General features: G+C 39.2%; 1 protein-coding gene across 4 annotated transcripts in view; it reads right to left on the bottom strand.

The window, feature by feature from the left end:
* Window positions 1–18,237, bottom strand: part of FAM184A (family with sequence similarity 184 member A) — a 499,679-nt gene that overhangs the window by 29,686 nt on the left and 451,756 nt on the right. For 3 of the 4 annotated variants that reach the window (XM_086926730.1, XM_086926733.1, XM_086926732.1), the window contains 3 exons: window positions 12,945–13,091; window positions 3,404–3,521; window positions 3,009–3,113 (listed from right to left, as the gene is read on the bottom strand). In XM_086926730.1, coding sequence (XP_086782856.1) covers window positions 3,009–3,113; window positions 3,404–3,521; window positions 12,945–13,091 — 370 coding nt within the window. The remainder of the gene's footprint in view (window positions 1–3,008; window positions 3,114–3,403; window positions 3,522–12,944; window positions 13,092–18,237) is intronic. The other variant, XM_086926731.1, reaches the window with a different exon arrangement.

Raw genomic sequence — 18,237 nt, 5'->3', positions numbered from 1 at the left:
TGTTAGCCTTTAGGGGAAAATGAGAGGCATACGGACTCAAAATTGACGACGAGGAGTGGAGAGAAGCGCTTGCATCCCTCAAGGAAATAGCAATATCAGCCAAATTGAGACTGGTCCAATTGAAAATACTTCACTGAGTCTATATCTCTGGCACTAGGCTGATTTTGATGGGCCGAAGTGAAGATGGGCTCTGCAGGAGGAGATGTGGGGAGGTAGGAACTTTCTTTCACATACTGTGGGAATGCCCCGTGCTGCAAACTTATTGGAAGCGGGTACACAACTGTATGCGAGAGGTATGGGGGTGGAATTGCGTCCAGAGGTTAAGAGGTGCCTTCTGAACATCTGGGAGCCCACAGATCTATCTTCAAAAGACAAAATATGGGTAACGTTAGGATTGGCAATTGCAAAAAGGAATATAGCAAGATTGTGGGAATCGGTAACACCTCCAACGCTCAGTTCCTGGACGAAGGATATGGACTGGTGTATGATCCAAGAAAAGACAGTTTATATGGCCCGGGGCTGCTCCCGGAAGTGGGTGGCTGTATGGTCCAAATGGAATGATTATTGTGGTAACCTATGTGAACCCCCCTAATTACGCCCATTAACGAGCTGATTACATTGTAAATTACTGCTGCATTGATACTATCCAGAGAAATGCTGTACCAGACAAGATCTGTATAAACTGTGTTTTCCAGTGATAACTCAGTGAAAACTGTACTCCCAGTATGCGATGACCACCTAATTGATTTCTTCTGCAAATAAAAAGATTTTTTTTTTTTAAGAAAAATGTCCCATACTGGTATGACAGGGGGACTTCTTTAAAAGGTAATCTAAAATGAGTGCAGAGAACCACAGAGAATGGTAATGTTCAATATCTACATGATTCTCTTCAACAGCTTAAGATATAGTTAGCCACCGTTGATCATGCATAGCCAAGCATCTAAAAAAATCCACAGTGAAGCACAAGTTATTATAGGTATGTTTCTCTTATGTCACCGCGTTTTTTCACTTATAAGATTTGATATTATTTATGTTACTTTCTGGTTTCATTTTGAATCAAAAGACCAGTCAGAAATTCATTTACAAAAGAGGAAATGGTCTTGATGCGCACAGAAGTTTTTAATTCACGAATCACTAGAGTTTTAAACTTCTGATGCAACTAAACCATTTCACTTTTCAAATCTCCTATGACAGTACCGGACAGTATCTGGCCAGCATGCTTTAATGTTTCAAGGTTGTCAAGCATTCTAATGGTCCGACACATGACTATGCAACTGGTGTAAGGCCTTGCACATTTTACAGTAGCTCCTTTGAGTCTTTCTATTACCTAGCCAGTTGTCTAGAAGTGTAATAATTTACCCCACATTCAAGAAGCCTTTCACTAACAGCAGAAGGTGGACCTTATTGAAAAAACTTTGGAAATCGAGGGTAGAAGCACAGAAGTTACCTTACCTATTGTTGCTAGCACTTACAATGTGAACATCACAGTGCAACATATGGAACCATAGTCACACCCTTCCAGACATGGTTGTTCAGATCCCTACTATATGCTCCATACATCAGTTGGTCTTTCCTATCCTCAAGATGTATCTGCATGTTGATGATGATCATGCTCTCTACAGATAGCTAAGAAGGCACACTCTGGTGGCTACCCTGATAATAGCAGGGCAATATTTGCATAGGTGAATTTGATCATAAATGGAAATAAAGTCCACTCATTGGGACGAAAGTGGGCCTTTTCAAGGCGTGGTTTGCCTTAAATGTTTGGTAATGCACCTAAACTTGTATGCTGGTATGCATTCTCAAACTCCCTGCTGAGGGTTTCCACCCTAAAAATGGTTAGAGATGTATTCCCCTACTAGGAAGAGACAATGAAGGTATCACCAACAGACTTGGTGGAGGTGTAAAGAAAGGGCTTTCTCTGCAGGGAAAATTGTTTTCCTGCCAAGGAAAATAGGTGCATTTGCACCGGAGCTTCCATTCAACCTGTGCTGAATTCTTTGCTACAGAGACCTCCACATAAGGGAATATATAAAAGAATTCAGAAAAAACAGCTGCATGACATTCCCATAAGAAACACCCAGTGCAGTCTTCCAGGCATACTTTTGTGAAGATCAAAAAGTCGTAAATCTGTACCCGCACATAGGCAGATTTTTACGGATTCAGATACTATGTTTTTGGCGAAGAGGGCTCCTAGTGTTTTAACGTGTTATTTATTTGCTTACAGTGTAAGGTTTTATATCGTGCCTTCCAAGCCAAAAGGGCAAGGAAGCACTTTACATCTACAACAAAAAAGAATACTAATTATTAGTATAGTAATACATTTGCTACAAAGATGACAATTTGTGAGACATTTAACCCCTTCCATGCTGGTGACGAACCCCAGCAGTCATGCACTAAAGTGCTCGTGTGCTGATGACGGCTGGGGTTCGTCATGGCCCGCCCCTGTTCGTTTGTTTACCGCACAGGGGCGGAAACCTGCCAGCAGTGAAGGGGTTAAATGGAAAATACAAACATTTACAAGACTGCTAAGCTGGATGGGAAATGACAAGGATATTTTCCTGGGTCTATAGCACCTGTCTGCTAAACTGAGCCTTAAGCCTTATGTCCTGTAAAAAATATAACCAAAGGATTGGGTCATGAGTTTATATGCTTGGTGGTGAGACCCCATGATGGATGGATATATGTTAATAAGGATGTATGCTACTGACAGCCTCTAGCCGCCAGAGTTCAGTACAAACTATTGCATACAATGTATTGAGGCCCAGTATGTCACTCCCCAGCTACTTCAGAGGACCTTTAGGCAGTGCAGGTGAACAGCAACACAATAAAATTGCAGAATACTCAGTGTGATTAGTAGGAGATGCTTATTCTATGGCTTTGCATAAATAAACAAGCACATGCCTGCGCTTTTGAAAATATGTAGGTCACACTAAGAAACAAACTTTGCACACTGCATCCTAACTTTGTGCTCTTGGATTTAAAAACATGAAGACAAAGGTACTTACTTTTACTAGAGGATTAATGACGCCTACGTTGGGACTCGCATTGAAGACTTTGTTGAAGTTTGTCTCTCTGTTCACAAGCTCCAGCTGGTAGAACTTCTTGTCATCCTTTGAAAGAGACACACGGTACGAAAACTTAATGATCAACGAGATAGAGAGCAGTCGAACAGTGTGAACCACTTCTAACAAATTTGAAACATAAATATTGAACATGCAAATGGTATGCTTGGGAATGCCGCCTTCATAAATAACCTAAAAAGTAGGCAATTATTTATGAATCAATGAACAGCTAAGGGTGCACTAAATGATTTATTATAATGGATCTGAATTGTAAATACTCTTCGGTTCTAGCAGAGGTCTGTCGGACAATGTAGATGTAGAACAAAGAAACAACTTACAATCAGCTTCTTTATGAGCTGATCCCGCTCTGCGACCATGTCTTTCAGCTCAGCGATAACCTGCAAGTCTTCAGGTCGGGATTCTCGGTTTTGATACTTGTCCTCCATTTCTTCTAATCTTAAAAGTAGACAAAAACATGAGTGTAAGTGGTACCAGGCAATATATTCAGAAGCTCTGCACCAGAGTCACTTCGGGCTGTTGGGATGCTACAATATCCACTGCTGAGTAATTTAGAAGTTAGGAAAGAAAACTAAACATTCCTGAACCAACCAATAGCTTGGACAACAGAAACTGATGCTGGTTATTTGAGAAGGTTAAAAGATGGGTGTGTAGGACAAGCAAGTCCACAGCATGCCCATTTCTGATCTCTTACTAGGAGAGGGATAGGTATTTTACAAAGACTGATAAATTCAATTGCACCGCTACAATGCTCGGGCAGCTGTACTGTTGTACAGCATACATAGCAAACTAATGGGTGTCTACAATGTGAACAGAACTGTATGTTTACCTGGAGCAAAATATTTTGCAGGTGATACCTTGCAGTTCATGACTGAACTGTGAGGTCCTGGATAGGGAATTTCATCTTCAAAAATACTTCGGCCGAAATGATAAAATTATAAAACGAGGCCAAAGGAGAACAAATATTAACATTTATAATCAAGCACAGTATTTTATTATATAATATCGAGAAAGTGTGCGTGATTTACAACTAGCAGATGATGAGCTTCAACTAAATAATACAAATAATAAAATCATGATTACAATACTTTCTGCAAAAACAATATACCTCTGAAATGCAATGGCACACATCTAGTGTAACAATGAGCGTGATACCTCTCACGAAGTTGGAAACATATTATATCCGATATTCGACATCTAACCATACTAATACAAGTCATTGAAGTGGTTCATACCATGCAATGGCTGGAGGCGTAAGCAGAGGACCTTCATATGGTAGCAGACAACCAAGGCAGCTTACTACATCCTTTTCATGTAAAGCTGTGGATATTTTATTACTTAGTTTATATTGCACCCTGTTTTTTTTGTAGTATACTCCTTCCATAGCTGATATTTATTTATTAAAGATATTCATATAGTGTGCGCCTGCCACATCGGATGTGCATAATTAACAATAGAAAGAGTTAACAATTCACATGACTAGAGAAAAAGTATAGATGGAAATGGGGACAAATAATCTTTAAAAGTGAGTTTTTACACTTTCCAGGATTTTCTTCTGGAAGAAAGCAGGTTAGGATGAGTTTAGGTGGGTGTTCCAATGTACTATTTTTTTTTAACCTGCTTTATTGAATTTTCTATTTATGTATAGTGTAGGTATCAATGCATGAGGAACTGCATGTATTCATCAAAGCATGTCGGAATAAAATAATGAAGAGAGGCAATAAAGCATAACACTCAGGGGCGGCTCTTCCTTTATGCCGGAGGAGCATCGCCCCACTGAAAAATAAAATGATAATAAAACCATTTTACTGCAGGTGAGTATGGCCGAATACAGGTTGGTGTTTAGTCCCACAGTAAGCATTTACATTCAAAATTCAATTTTTTTTAATTAAGGTTGGAAATCATGGAGCGATGTTCTTGATGTCTGTAACTGGCTGGCATATGGGTGGATGCATTGCACACGGTTGGAAACATTTAGAAAGCAGTTCTATTATGGTCTTCCAGGCAAAAATCTCAGAGCAGACTGAAATGCACAAAGTTGAAGCCGCTGATGTTGAGACATTTTCAGGGAGGCTTGTGCTGGTTCTCCAGCAGAGGCTTTTCAAAAAAGTCTGATTTTTATTCACCACACAAGTTATGGTATTGCTACCTTGAAGAAAATTCAGCAAATTCTCAATACTAGTTCATCACAATCCAATCCATTTCTTTGAACTTGCATGGGTGTCTCCACCACTTAGATTCCAGGTTTTCAAAAATGCCCATTTGTCTCAAGAATGTCTGATCCCTCTAACGTCAGGAAGGAAATCCCACAGGGTAAAAAGGCGTAATTGGCAGTATCCTGGCCCCCATTTAGGCCTAAAGGTCAGCAGAAGAATGGTGCTGCTAGCCCTAAATTGAAATGCTGGAAATTGAAGTTCAGGTAATGAAGGAAACACCTATTTCCAATGATTTGCCAAGAGAGAGGTCAGTGTCACCACAAAGGTATATTGTCAATATTTGTACTCTACATTAACTACTTCGACGCTACTGACGGAACCGTTCCGTCACGCCCCTCGGGTGGGCTGTGCTCATGACGGAACGGTTCCGTCACGGCCCGGCGGCAGCGGCACTGATTTTGCGCCTGCGCGGCGGGTTTAATTAAGCGGGCGGGGCCGTGACGGAACCGTTCCGTCACAAGCACAGCTCACCCGCGAGACGTGACAGAACGGTTCTGTCACCAGCGCAGGTGAGCCGCGTGCCCGCCCGCGACCGTTAGTGCTGCGGCGGATCAGCGGCCGCAGCGAAGGAGTTAACTAAGCTTTCGGTCATTTTGTTTAGCCAGGCCAGCACCATGAATGTACAACTGCCTAGCCAGGCTAGTATTTTAAGGGGAAACAACCTTAACCACGAAGTTTTAATTACGAGTTACCTGAATCACGAAGTCCGAACCGCAAACAATCCTTAACAACGACTTTCCAGAACCACGACTATTCTAAACAACGAACGATCTAAGACTGCCAAGGCCTGACATTCCACATTCCCAAAACTCCTTGCTCCAGAGAAACACTCTGCATGGTACGTCACTACCCTTCGCACTCCCTGACCTGACAAGCTCATTGACCCCTGGCATGATTCACTCAGCACTGCAGCCGTCAGGCAGGCGGGCTCTGAGGAGCACAGGGTCATGAAGTCAGCTTTCATCCTGCCAGCTTTGTAGCAAGGTCGGGAGGCACAGCGTTAATAGAAATGCTCGAGTCTCAGCCAAAAAGGGAAGATGGGGGGTTTGGGGGGTCTCCCCCCACAAATACAATGTTTAAAATAATCTATTCTTAGAATTCTAATAAAAAAATGTCAAACTTTAAGATTTAAAAGAAAAATATGGTGTCGATGTGTAATGAGCAATGTAAATATTTTTTCGTGGTTCAGGAACTCGTCATAAAAAAAGTAGTGGTTTGGGATTGATCGTTGTTTAGCCATCGTGGCTAATGAATTCGTGGTTTAGGGAGTAGTGGTTAAATCATGCATCCATTTTAAGTTCATCAGTATCCAAAGATGCTAGCAGTATTACGAAAAATAAATCATATTTATTTTATTTGTTTACTTATTTCAAAAGTTTTATAAAGCGTGAACGTGACCCGTCAGGGTATCAGAGTGCTGTACACAGGAATGTATGACGTTACAACGCATACATTTACAACGCAGTTTTTACATCGTACCATCCTTTACAACACACTCCATTACATCGCATGACACTACATCGCATTTTTAGAAACTACCTTTACAACGCATTCCATTACATCGCATTATACCTTTACAACGCATACCATTACAACAAATACCATTACATTGCATTTCAGGTAAGTATTGGATAGTATAGGGGTAAAAAATACTATTCTAAGTCCAGGAGGTGCAACAGTAGGGTAAGTGTTGGATAGTGAGGGGTAAAAATTACTTTTCTAACTCCAAGGGGTGCAACTGTATGGTAAGTGTTGGATAGTGGAGGGGTAAAAAATACTATTCTAACTCCAGGGGGTGCAACAGTAGGGTAGGTTTTGGATAGTGTAGGGGTACTATGCATTGTAATGGTATGTATTGTAATGGTATGCGTTTTAATGCCTGCGTTGTAGTGACATGCGATGTAGTGTCATGCGTTGTAATGCCTGCATTGTAGTGACATGCGTTGTAAAAGATGTTGCGATGTAATGACTGTGTTGTAAGTGTAGTGCGATCTAATGGTTGCGTTGTAAAGGAAGTTTCCCGTACACAGAAGTAGACAAGATAAACAGGAGAAGGTGTAAAATACTAATCATATAAGAAGTTAAACAAACACAATGCGAAAGAAATATATGATAATAACATTGTAGCTTCTTGTTGTATCTCATTGCTCCATACCTAGCAACAATAAATGGCACTTTAGAAATGCATACACATCATGTCTGATAAATGTTTACAAATACAATATTTACCAGCAGTTCATGAAAATTAGTATAATCTTTAGGGTTCAAACCCTAGGGTCGAGTAGTAGATATAATTGTAATCTTTGATTCTAGTTTTGTCGATCGCTCTTCTCAGCTATCATAGTGACAGTGTTACAGCACTCTGCAAATGCCTGTACATTTCAGTGTGCTACTTTGATAACTAAATTGTGTGGGCAATCTAAAGCTGCCCATGCTATTTTCTGAAACTTTTTACATTTTCTACATCTATCTGCTTGGAGATGCTTCTGGGGTATTTTGTCATCTGTGAAAAACACAATATGGATACCCTTATATTGGTCACCGAGTTTAAGAAATATGGTGGTCATATCTTTTGATACTTCGAGAAAGTCATTATTTCTGGAAGGGCCGGCTTTAGCGCTGGTGGTGCCTGGTGCAACAGTGTTTTTTGGCACCCCCATGACCTCCTCCTTAGATTCCCTCACCAGTCAAAAGAGACCCTCATCTTTCCATAGCCCCTCTCTCACATACATTTAATTTATTTTAAAGCGCTGGTAAAGACTGACTCTACTAATCCATTCAGCTGGCCACATAATATACAGATCTATTCTTAAAACTCAGATCTCTCTCTCTCTAGCAGGAATATTAATCACATGAGTTAACGTGACAGTTTTATTGCTGCCTGAAAGATGGACACACAAGAAGCTCTACAGTAGGTGCTTTTAAATCGTAGGTTATTGCTAAAACACAGCATCCCCCCCCGAGGTCCATGCCCCTGCCCCCACCCCATCCCTAGGTCTGCGCCCAGTGCGGCCGCATCGGTAATACCGCCCTAAAGCTAGCTCTGATTGCAGTGGCAATTATATGTACATTGGTCACACTCTCCTCAATAGTTCTGGCAGGTCACAAGAAATTCTTCAGTGCAGTAGGGATGGAAATTCTTCTCTCCTCTTCAGAACCAGGCAGACTCACTATTCGATTGGGTCATGTATGGTGTTCTAATGTGAAAGGGAGCCAGTTATTGGTGATGTGATCTAGCTAATAGAATTCTCAGGCTTCACACTCCATGTTTTTCACCATAGTGATGTACTTCCTTTCCTGGGCACATCATTTTTTGCATCAATACTATGACTGAGTACTATGCACTAAAAATCCAAAATAGTGAATGCCTGCCACAGCGGTGCAAAAGTTTCCCATGCCTCCCAGTACCACTATAGACCTTCTCTGTTCAGCAAGATCCAGCGTGAACCTCAGGCCCGGACTGGCCGTTGCGGGCTCCGGGCAATCCCCCCGGTGCGCCGCAAGGGTGGGGGCCAGTTTTGGGCCAAGGGGGCCGTTTTTGTTACAGGGCCGTTTTTGCAGCATAGCTGCAAAAGCGGCCCTGTAACAAAATCGGCCGAAAACCGGCCCGACAAAGAGCTCGGTCGCACCCCCAGGGGGCCGGCCGAGCACTTTGCCAGGGCCGGTTTTGGTTCTCAGTCCTCCCTTGACGGATCACTTGGTCGACAACTCCTGAAGGGCTGCGGTCTATGTTGTCACAGTTGTCCCCAACTGGAAGGTTCCAGGAGTTTCCTCCTTACCATCCTTGGAATTCCTTTCAGGTGACAGCTGAAGAGGTGTGAATGGATGGGATCAGTTAGAATACATTTCATATCGCATAATATGAATTTAACTTTGCAGCAGGTCCTTTCAGTCCAAGTTACCTTTCCAAAAGGATTTGATTTTGATATCACTGTCCCATCATAGTTCCACATAAAATTTTATCCAGCATGATGATGCTGGGAAAACATGCAATCTACAATAACATATTATGTTTTAGAAGCAAGTGGGGCTAAATCTCCTTCCTTTTCTACTTCTCATCACTACAAATGGAAAAGTCAAGAATCTTAGGACCAACAGAGAATCTGTGATCCTCTTTCCACCAAGGACATGAGCAAGGAAGTTGTAGTAAACCAAGATGTCTTACATTATTATTGGTGCACCAGGAACTGTGTGACTTACTTTTTGGTGTAGAAGATGTCAGCTCTGCACTATTATCCACACTATAATAATAGTGTCGGAATAGAAATTGACAGGTGTCTACTTGAGGTGTTATTGTGGGATTGTGATGGCTTCACACTGTGCATTTTGGATACTTTCTGACTGTTGGCTTTCCAGAAATGTTCAGAATGAAGTCAGCTATATACAATCATTTCCCATTGCATGTAAACTGGTATTGGTGAACTAAACAGTCATCTGTATGTTCTTGAAAACATTTGCACATTTGGTAGAACGACTGACAGCTTCCATATTATCATATCAGCTAATTCTTACCTTTTCAAATATCTCTAATTTTATGGTGAAAAAACAACTTTTTTTGTTCTCTATTGTTTCTCAAAAATGGTGAAGCTATCCGTCACCTTCATATGAAGTCTGATTAGCTTTTTATACAGAGGAAATACATACTTTTTCTATTTATAGAAACAGGTAGAGTACATCATTCACTGAATATTTTCATGTATGTCTCTCACAATAAAAAAAACACATACAAACTGGTATATTTGGTATTACCTGCCAGCCGTGCTCTGTAACAGTTTGATTTTTATAGTCAATATAACTTTTATTTCAGTGTAAAACATTTAACCACAAAAACACACAAAAAACACATTTAGATCACCCTAAAGCAATGGTTTCTGCACATTGCTTAATACAACAACATAGTATGTCATCTTATCAAAGTCAAAGTCAAAAAGTTTATTTTGTTACGGTACTCAATTGAGGACCACAAAAAATAAAATAAAATATATACATTATACATTCACAATTAGTACATTTTCAGTGAAATTTTCAAAAATTTAAAAATTTTATAGCAAACATATTCGTTTGGGGGGTTTTTACAAATTAATAAAAAGTCTTTTGAGTTTATGATCCTACATGATCGGTAAATGGGTGTAAGACATAATGACCTTGCCTTCACAATTTCTGTATTAGGACATATAAAAAGAAGATGTTCCAAATTCTGGTTGCCCCCCTGACAAAAGGTACATGAAGCTGTCTTTTCTGATCTCCAAGTAGAAGTAAAAGTTAATACAGGAAGGATTCCTAGACGCAGCATCATGATTGCGCGTCTTGCACCATGAATAAGGGTATAGTCTAGGTAGGGTAAGTATTGCTTATATTCATGGGAGTTTACGTAGGTATTATACAAAGATAAACTAACACAATGTGAATAATCAATGTCATAACTCAATTTAGGGGTGAATTTTTTTAAAAATAATTTGAGTTGGGCTGGAGACCACGTAGACAGAATATCTACACTAATTTTAGCTAGCTGAAAAGCCTCTTGCATATTTTTTAAAAAAGTGAGGTTGGTGGAACCGATGTTAAATGTCTCGATTTTTAGTAAATTTCGAAGAGTGCCTTCCTTAGAATGGAGTAGATTATAGGCCCACCTTATGATACTAGCTACGGCCGTAGCATAGGCACTCGTAATGTTGCATTCCAGTCTCAACACCTGTACTGGGGTAGATGTTGAGAGCTTTAATAAGTTTTTTAGTATTTTACCTTCAATTAAGTTCATATATGTCCATTGATGGATAGGAATGTACTCCGTAGCATATGAGACAACCGGTGGGATCTTCGCTCGATAAACCTGAATCAGTGCCGAAAAGTGCCTATGTCCAGTGGCAGAATATAGGCGAGACAATGCCCCAGCGTGTAGGTCACTTTTCCTTTTTAAATGATCTATTTGGCTATTGTTCCTCAGATTTTGGGAAAAAATTCTGCCCAAGTAAGTGTACTCTTTTACCTGCTCTACTTTCTCCCCTCCCAACTTCCATTCATATCGCACCTTTTTCTTTTGTTTAGAGAAAGCAACCACTTTGGTCTTACTGATATTTGGAATTAGGAAGTTTTTCTTAGAATACTGATGTAAAATGTCTAGAAGATTTTGAAGACCAAATGGAGTTTGATCAAACAGGACAATGTCGTCCGCATACAGCAGGGAATGAATATACTCGTTGGCTATCTTTGGCGGTGTACAAAAACATTGTTGTAAATTATTTGGTAAATCACTTAGGTACAAAGAAAATAAAATAGGAGCCAAGAGGCACCCTTGCTTTAATCCATTTGAAGTGAAAATTACCCTTGATAGACCTTTATCACTCCCCATTTGGATACGGCACCAAGTGTCACTGTGAAGATTTACTATTAAGAGCAATAGTTGTTCTGGTATGCCCATTTTTCTCAGTTTTAGCCACAAGGTCGGTCTGTCTACTCGGTCATCTTATATATACACTTCTTGAAAACACAAAGCAAAAACACTCAAGGGATAATTAATGTAGCCATCCACATTTTACAAATAATTAAAAGAAAGCTTTAGGATATATCTATGACTTCAACCATTCCATACCTTTTCCTTGTATCCAGAGAGAACATTCAAAGACATTAAATCGAGCTGCCTCTGGAAAAGTATTTTATTATTTCACTGTAGAAGCCAAAAATGTACCCACTCCAAAACTAATCAGTTGACTTGAGAGGGATAAGAGACAGAATTAGGAATTTATATTGTCAAAGGACATAACATGCGGAGATCAAGTGCCATGTTTAATTTACCTAACCTGTCAACAACCTGTCACTTCAAACACAGCGTTGTATGAAGTACAGCTGTCAGTCACTTTTAGCTATCTTTAAGTCCAAATCCTAGCCCCATCTTTTACAAGCACAAATGATATTGTGTGGACTAGACAGAGCAATTATTCTGCACATAGGGCAGTGTTTAACTTACTTTACTTCATGGTCAAACATTAGTGCCTCTAGCAAAGTGTAAAAAGCCTGTTTTTAATGTACCGTGGCCAAGTGCAAATTTGTAAGCTTGCACCATGCAGATGTATTTACCATATGAATGAATGTTCCCTTGTAATGTGAAAAATGCTGGGCAAAGGAAGTACCCTTTTATCTTTCCATTTATTGGAGTATTCCATGGTATAGGATGAGGAACAGGTGTGCTGTGATCGAATCAGAGAGAAATCATGTAGGATTAAAATGAATGTGGCCAAGTCTAAAGGAAAAGGCTCTCCTTGCCTGATGTGTCATTGTGTGATTGTCCAGCAGATGGAAATGCACAGTGTCAAGGCAATATTCCTAAAATATCTCTTTCTGTATTAACAAAAGCATGCCACTGGAGACATCCAACATATTTGTGTAAAATAAATTGAGTACATTCACCTAGCATTAGTATAAAGCTAATGTCTGTTGTGTGTTCATTGTGTTTCCATTGTTTTCACTACTCTTAGAGAAACATCTGCAACAGTTTTCAGTAACTACCCAAATAGCAAAAAGGGAAGTGGACATTTCTCTCGAATGCCCTTCACTTAATCTTCACTTTTTTACAGCCAATGAGTGATATCACAACTTTCCTAAGTAGGTATATCAATTCTCAGTCATTACTTAATGGAGTCAAACTTACGATATTTGAAATGCCGAAATGTGATCCCGAAGCATCTCTTGAGTCTTATTAAAATCTGCAAGCATGCACTGCTTCTCCCTGATGTGGTCAGCTGTCAAGTCATTCAAATCTTCTTCGTGCCTCTTGCTTAAATCTTGCTCATGAATCCTTTTTAAAATGAAATATACATGTTTTATCTATCTTGCTTTATTATGCTCTATGAATGTGAAACAACATTATTCATCACCGTTTCTCCTGTAGTAGCACATAAAACATACTGCGATGTTGAGCAACAGTGTAGATAAAAGGCATGACTAGCCACAGGAGTTAATCTGTACTATTGAACAGGACAGTACAGATAGAGAATTAAAGAATTAGGTATTAGTAGGACTTATGAGGGCCAGAGACAAGGATTCTCTCGAGGTGTGATTTAAATATGAACAAAGATCGAATAATCAGAAAAGTAGGTTTAAAAATAAGGCACTGCAGGGAATTTTGAATTATCATAGTCCCTGCTAGTATAAATAAATCAAGAGAAAGTTAATGCAAAAGCTGAGAAAGCAATATAGAGTTTGGTGAAAAGATGCAGTGTTCAGAATATGACACAGAAAGCAAGAAACAAAGCTGTATTTTCAGGGAATAGAAATGATTATCCAGACGAAAAAGACTTCCTTCTCACAAACGAGCTCTCACTAGTTTTCCTGTTAATTACCCAATTAGAAATAGCAATATTTGTAATGATATTTTGGAATTCTACAAAGCAGATTGCTTTACAGATCTGCCATTAAAATGCACTTTTAAAATAATGACTGTGATAAATTGAAGCCACTACAGTAGATTCATGGCCAGACCTTTCTGGTGTGAAAAAACACAAGCTGAGTTGCTGAAGGTTTTTCTAAGTGGAATCTTCCTTGTTCACTTCTCTTCTTCTATAGTGTTCCTCTCACTAAAGGAAAGGGATTGTGCTAGAGTCTCTCAGTGATGAAGCCAAGGAAATAGCAGGATGGAAGTTACATAGCCCTCCAGCCTTTGCAAGATAACGTCAAATATTTATTGGAAATCACTGAGCCATGTAGGCCTACATTAAAAACTGACTGGTGCATTTAAATATCTCCTCTAAGTCTTTTTGCTCAATAACTTAAGAAGAAACTCACACAATATAGTAAAGATCGGCTAGCATAGAGAAAGATGATTAAGATGTAAGACTCAAGAAAAAAAGTAACAGCAGACTGGAAAGCAAGTGACATAGAACAGGAATATGATCAGGCTGTTGTTTTCAAGAAGAGAATACAGATATAAACTAGTAGAACCAATATGGTACAGAACTATGATGAAGATACAGTATTCAAGAGAGTAAAGATAAACACTGGGGACAGCCAACATAGATAGATCTATAAACCAGCTGTAATTTTCGAAAATGGAAAAGAGCTATAGATTGGCAGAAACCAACACAACACAAAAGATTGGGAGCAAACAACAGAAAACCAGCACAGAAATAAGATCAAGCTGTAGACTGGTGGCAGAGAATAAAGAGAAGATTGGAAGTAAATGACACAAGACAGAAATGTTATTAGGCTGAAGCCTTCAAGAAGAGAACAAATATACAAACTTGTAGCAACCAACATAAGCTAAATAGCTAATGATTTCTCTTGAGTAACTATCCTCCAGTTGACACACATTGAGCTTTACATAAACATTTAGGAACATTTTCTGTTCTTATATTTCTTAACTGTGAGGTTACTACATTTGTACTATTTATGTTTGCTGCTCAAAGATGCTGAAGGTTTGAAGTTAAAAAAGGTGCAATACACTATCCATCAAAACCATTGGCAATGCCGATAGGTCTAGCTGTAAATGAATGCTGCATGGTAATGTGAAACATTACAAGTAAATAGGAGGGGGTATTTGTGTGGAATTAAAGAACTGTAGAATAGTATTTGTGTAGATTTAAAGGTCACGTGACAGTGGCACTATCGAGCCAGACGTAAAAATCCACGGGAGCTAATGCCTGACATCCTCCCATCTGTGCTGCTGCCAGAGAAAAACAACATAAATTTTCTAGCTATCTGAAATACTTTAATAGCAACGAATTTCATGTGTGCCCCCCTAAAAATTCAAGCTTAGGCAGCTTAATAAATAAACAAAATTATCACAGTTTCGTGTACTGCAAGCACTATTTTTGTAGACGCACACAACTTCTAACAAATCAAAACATATACTCCTGATTCCCAACATGTAGGCGAAGGCAAAGCCCTTCTCTAGTGTTGTTCACATTGTTGCCTGGCAACAGCTGGGTCAAGCCAGATCAGCAAAAGGGATTGACTTAAAGATCAGAATTAAAAAAACCAGACCTCAAAATTGTTTTGTGGGTCTGTCTCACGGCATGTGGTTAGCTTAATAAAGAATCTTTTCACCAATACAAACAAACAAAAACACACACAAACACACATACACACAAACACTCGCTGTCTCTCACAAAAAATTGAGTACACTACAATGGAACAGAAAATACCAATACCAACAATAGCAAAAAATGGAAGAAAAGTCACCCAGACAATTAAGTCCGCCAAGGTATCAAAGACCACAAAGGATCTAGGACTCTTCCCAGCTCCCATACATCAGGAAAACTCTACAGGCTGGGGCAGAACATGCCAATTACACCAAGGGGGGGGGGGGATTTGTGTCTGGAAGTGGGATTTATTGAACAAATCACTACTGTCCTATGGGAGGAACTGCAACCAATTTGTGCTACACTGGAAGCTATAGACCTCTGCCTTAACAGGACCTTAAAAACATAAAAGGGAATCCGGAAGGCTTTCCTCCCCGCCCAGCCAATGAACCCCATAATGTGATAGGCCAGCCAGTATTGCTACAGCAAACCCAGAGGCATAAGCCCACCTGCGATACACTTAATCCGATTCCCATTCCCCCAAGAAATTCTGAATGGGATCAAGCTAGACCTCATGTCCAGGGAGGTCCCAGGGGATACAACAATGAGGAAGCACCCGTGGGGATGAGTGCAACTCGCAGTCAGAGAAGCAGAGGGAGGCAGAATAATGAAAGATAAGAATTATTCAAGAAAAACAACCAGTAATAGGTCTTCGCCCTGCTGCATGCCCATATGTAGTCATCCTTGTACGGGTTCCCACGTTAAGAAAAGATCACAAGGAACCGCATGAAGAACTGTTCAATAAAACCTTAAATTGGCTGGCCGATCATAGAGGCTTCCCTCTTTCACAAGCCAAACATTTCTTGATGGCGTGGGTGGGGGGCAATTCCAATTAACTTTCCCACCAACTTTCTTTTTACATCTTTGTCTAAATTACAAAGGCAAAAGCAGCAAGGGGGAGTTAATTTTTCCTCATTTTCAGTCTTATCAAAATGCTTTCTTTTTGAAAACAGTCAATACATTTTGAAGATGGCCCACCCACAATTCCATCTCCCTTATGGTTAGAATTGGAGTTATCTTTTATTCAACCTTTCTCTTTTGCAGAACTTTTGTCCTTTACTCATGGGCGATGAGTAAAGGACTAAAGTTCTGCAATGTTCAATCCTGTTCTAAAAAATGCTTGCAGAATATTAAGTCCATTTTATATTTCTTCTCTTTCACCTCTAGATCAATTCCTTCAATCATCGATCTCGTATAATACATTTATTAAAATTAAAAATAAAACTATCTTTTGGAAAGCCTGGAGAAATAAAGGTCTATTATGGTCTCATCAATCGAAACATAACCATTCACCTATCTATTTTTCGAAAGCTGAATCCATCTTTCAATTCCCTCTTTCATATCAACCCAAATTTCGGTCACTGATCTCTTCTATTTCTACCACATACCTTTCACTTAATTTGTTAACCATTTCCCCTCTTCCTAATTCACCTATACCAACATTACTGCTAACTTCCCCTACTGCTTCTCATATATATACCCACCTTAAATCTCCCTCTGTTGAGCGATAAAAATCAACCCTAGAATTACATTGGGAAGCAGATCTACACACCTCCTTCACTTATTCCTTTGTGGAACAAATTATGACTTAAAATACGCAAAACATCATGTGCTGCCAACACAACTCAAATGTTCTTTTTAATTTATAACCGTCTTCTAATCACTTCTGTTTCTTTACACAAATTTGATAGCGCTACTTCATCGTCTTGTTGGCCCTGTTCTGCATTAATTTCTGATGTTAATGTTATGCCTTTCTGATAATTAGCATTGTTGTATTTTTAATATACAAACTGTAAACGTATTAATTTCTGTTGCATTTTAACAGATTACTAAAAACTGGAAGAATGCTCTGCATATCTCCATTCAAGCATGGTGGTATGGTGTTTGTTATAATCATAGACTAGATAGAGCATATACTGTCCCAATATCTCTTACTATTAACAAAATTCTCTCTGGTCTCCAGTAACCATTTGTCTTGATTCCTCAGTTTCAAGGACTTTCATAGATCAACCCTTAACTGATGAAGTATCTCTACATCCTTGAATATATTATTTTTCTTCTTAGAGATTCCAATCTAATAGTAATATGTTTTGCTCTTTTGTTTCACTGATATTATGTACTCCATGATTTGTGTAATCCCACTACTGTTTATAACAATGCTAATTTCATTACATGAGAAGTGTTTTTATTTTTTTGCCCTTTCTATTTTCTTTTTCACTCCCCTTATTATCCTGTTTTCAACATATATTTGCAAAAATCTTCCTGTTCCATCTTATTATTGTTCAAATGTTTTCAATGCATTGTTATTATATTATATCGTGAACATGTTACTTGTTATTTCCCTTTTTCCTACTTAATAAACTTTGCTTTTAAAACTAAAAGAAAAGATAAGCCATGGTACCCCAGAAATCCCATGAGGATTTGCTGAATATAATTAGCTGGAATATAGCTAGCTTAAGCTCTTTTCTGGTGGATGAGAAGGGGCGAGATATGTGTAAATCCTTTGATATTCTGTGCTTTCAGGAGACCTGGGATGCGGGGGCAATTATTTATGGATGGCTTTGTCGTTTCTAGGGTAAATGCGGAGGTCTAAAACCAGGGAAGGGCTGAGGGAGGTCTAGATTTGTGAGCCTAAGGGTGGGTTGCAAAGAGATTATTTTGGGAGTTTTGATATCATTTCCTCAAAAGGTGAAGGTTTTAATCATAAATGTTTATAATCCACCCTCTTCAGAGGATGCTCTGGAATTTGAGCTAAGACTTTTTTTGAAAAGGTTTTGAAAGACTGGCCGGTTTTCCCTTTTATTATTTTCCTGAGGGTTTTTATTTACAGCCATGTACGACCTGTACTATTAACAAGAGGGATGC

The sequence above is a fragment of the Lissotriton vulgaris genome, chromosome 6 (genome assembly GCF_964263255.1).
Source record: "Lissotriton vulgaris chromosome 6, aLisVul1.2, whole genome shotgun sequence".
NCBI lineage: Eukaryota > Metazoa > Chordata > Amphibia > Caudata > Salamandridae > Lissotriton > Lissotriton vulgaris.
This window is presented reverse-complemented; position numbering and strand designations above follow the sequence as displayed.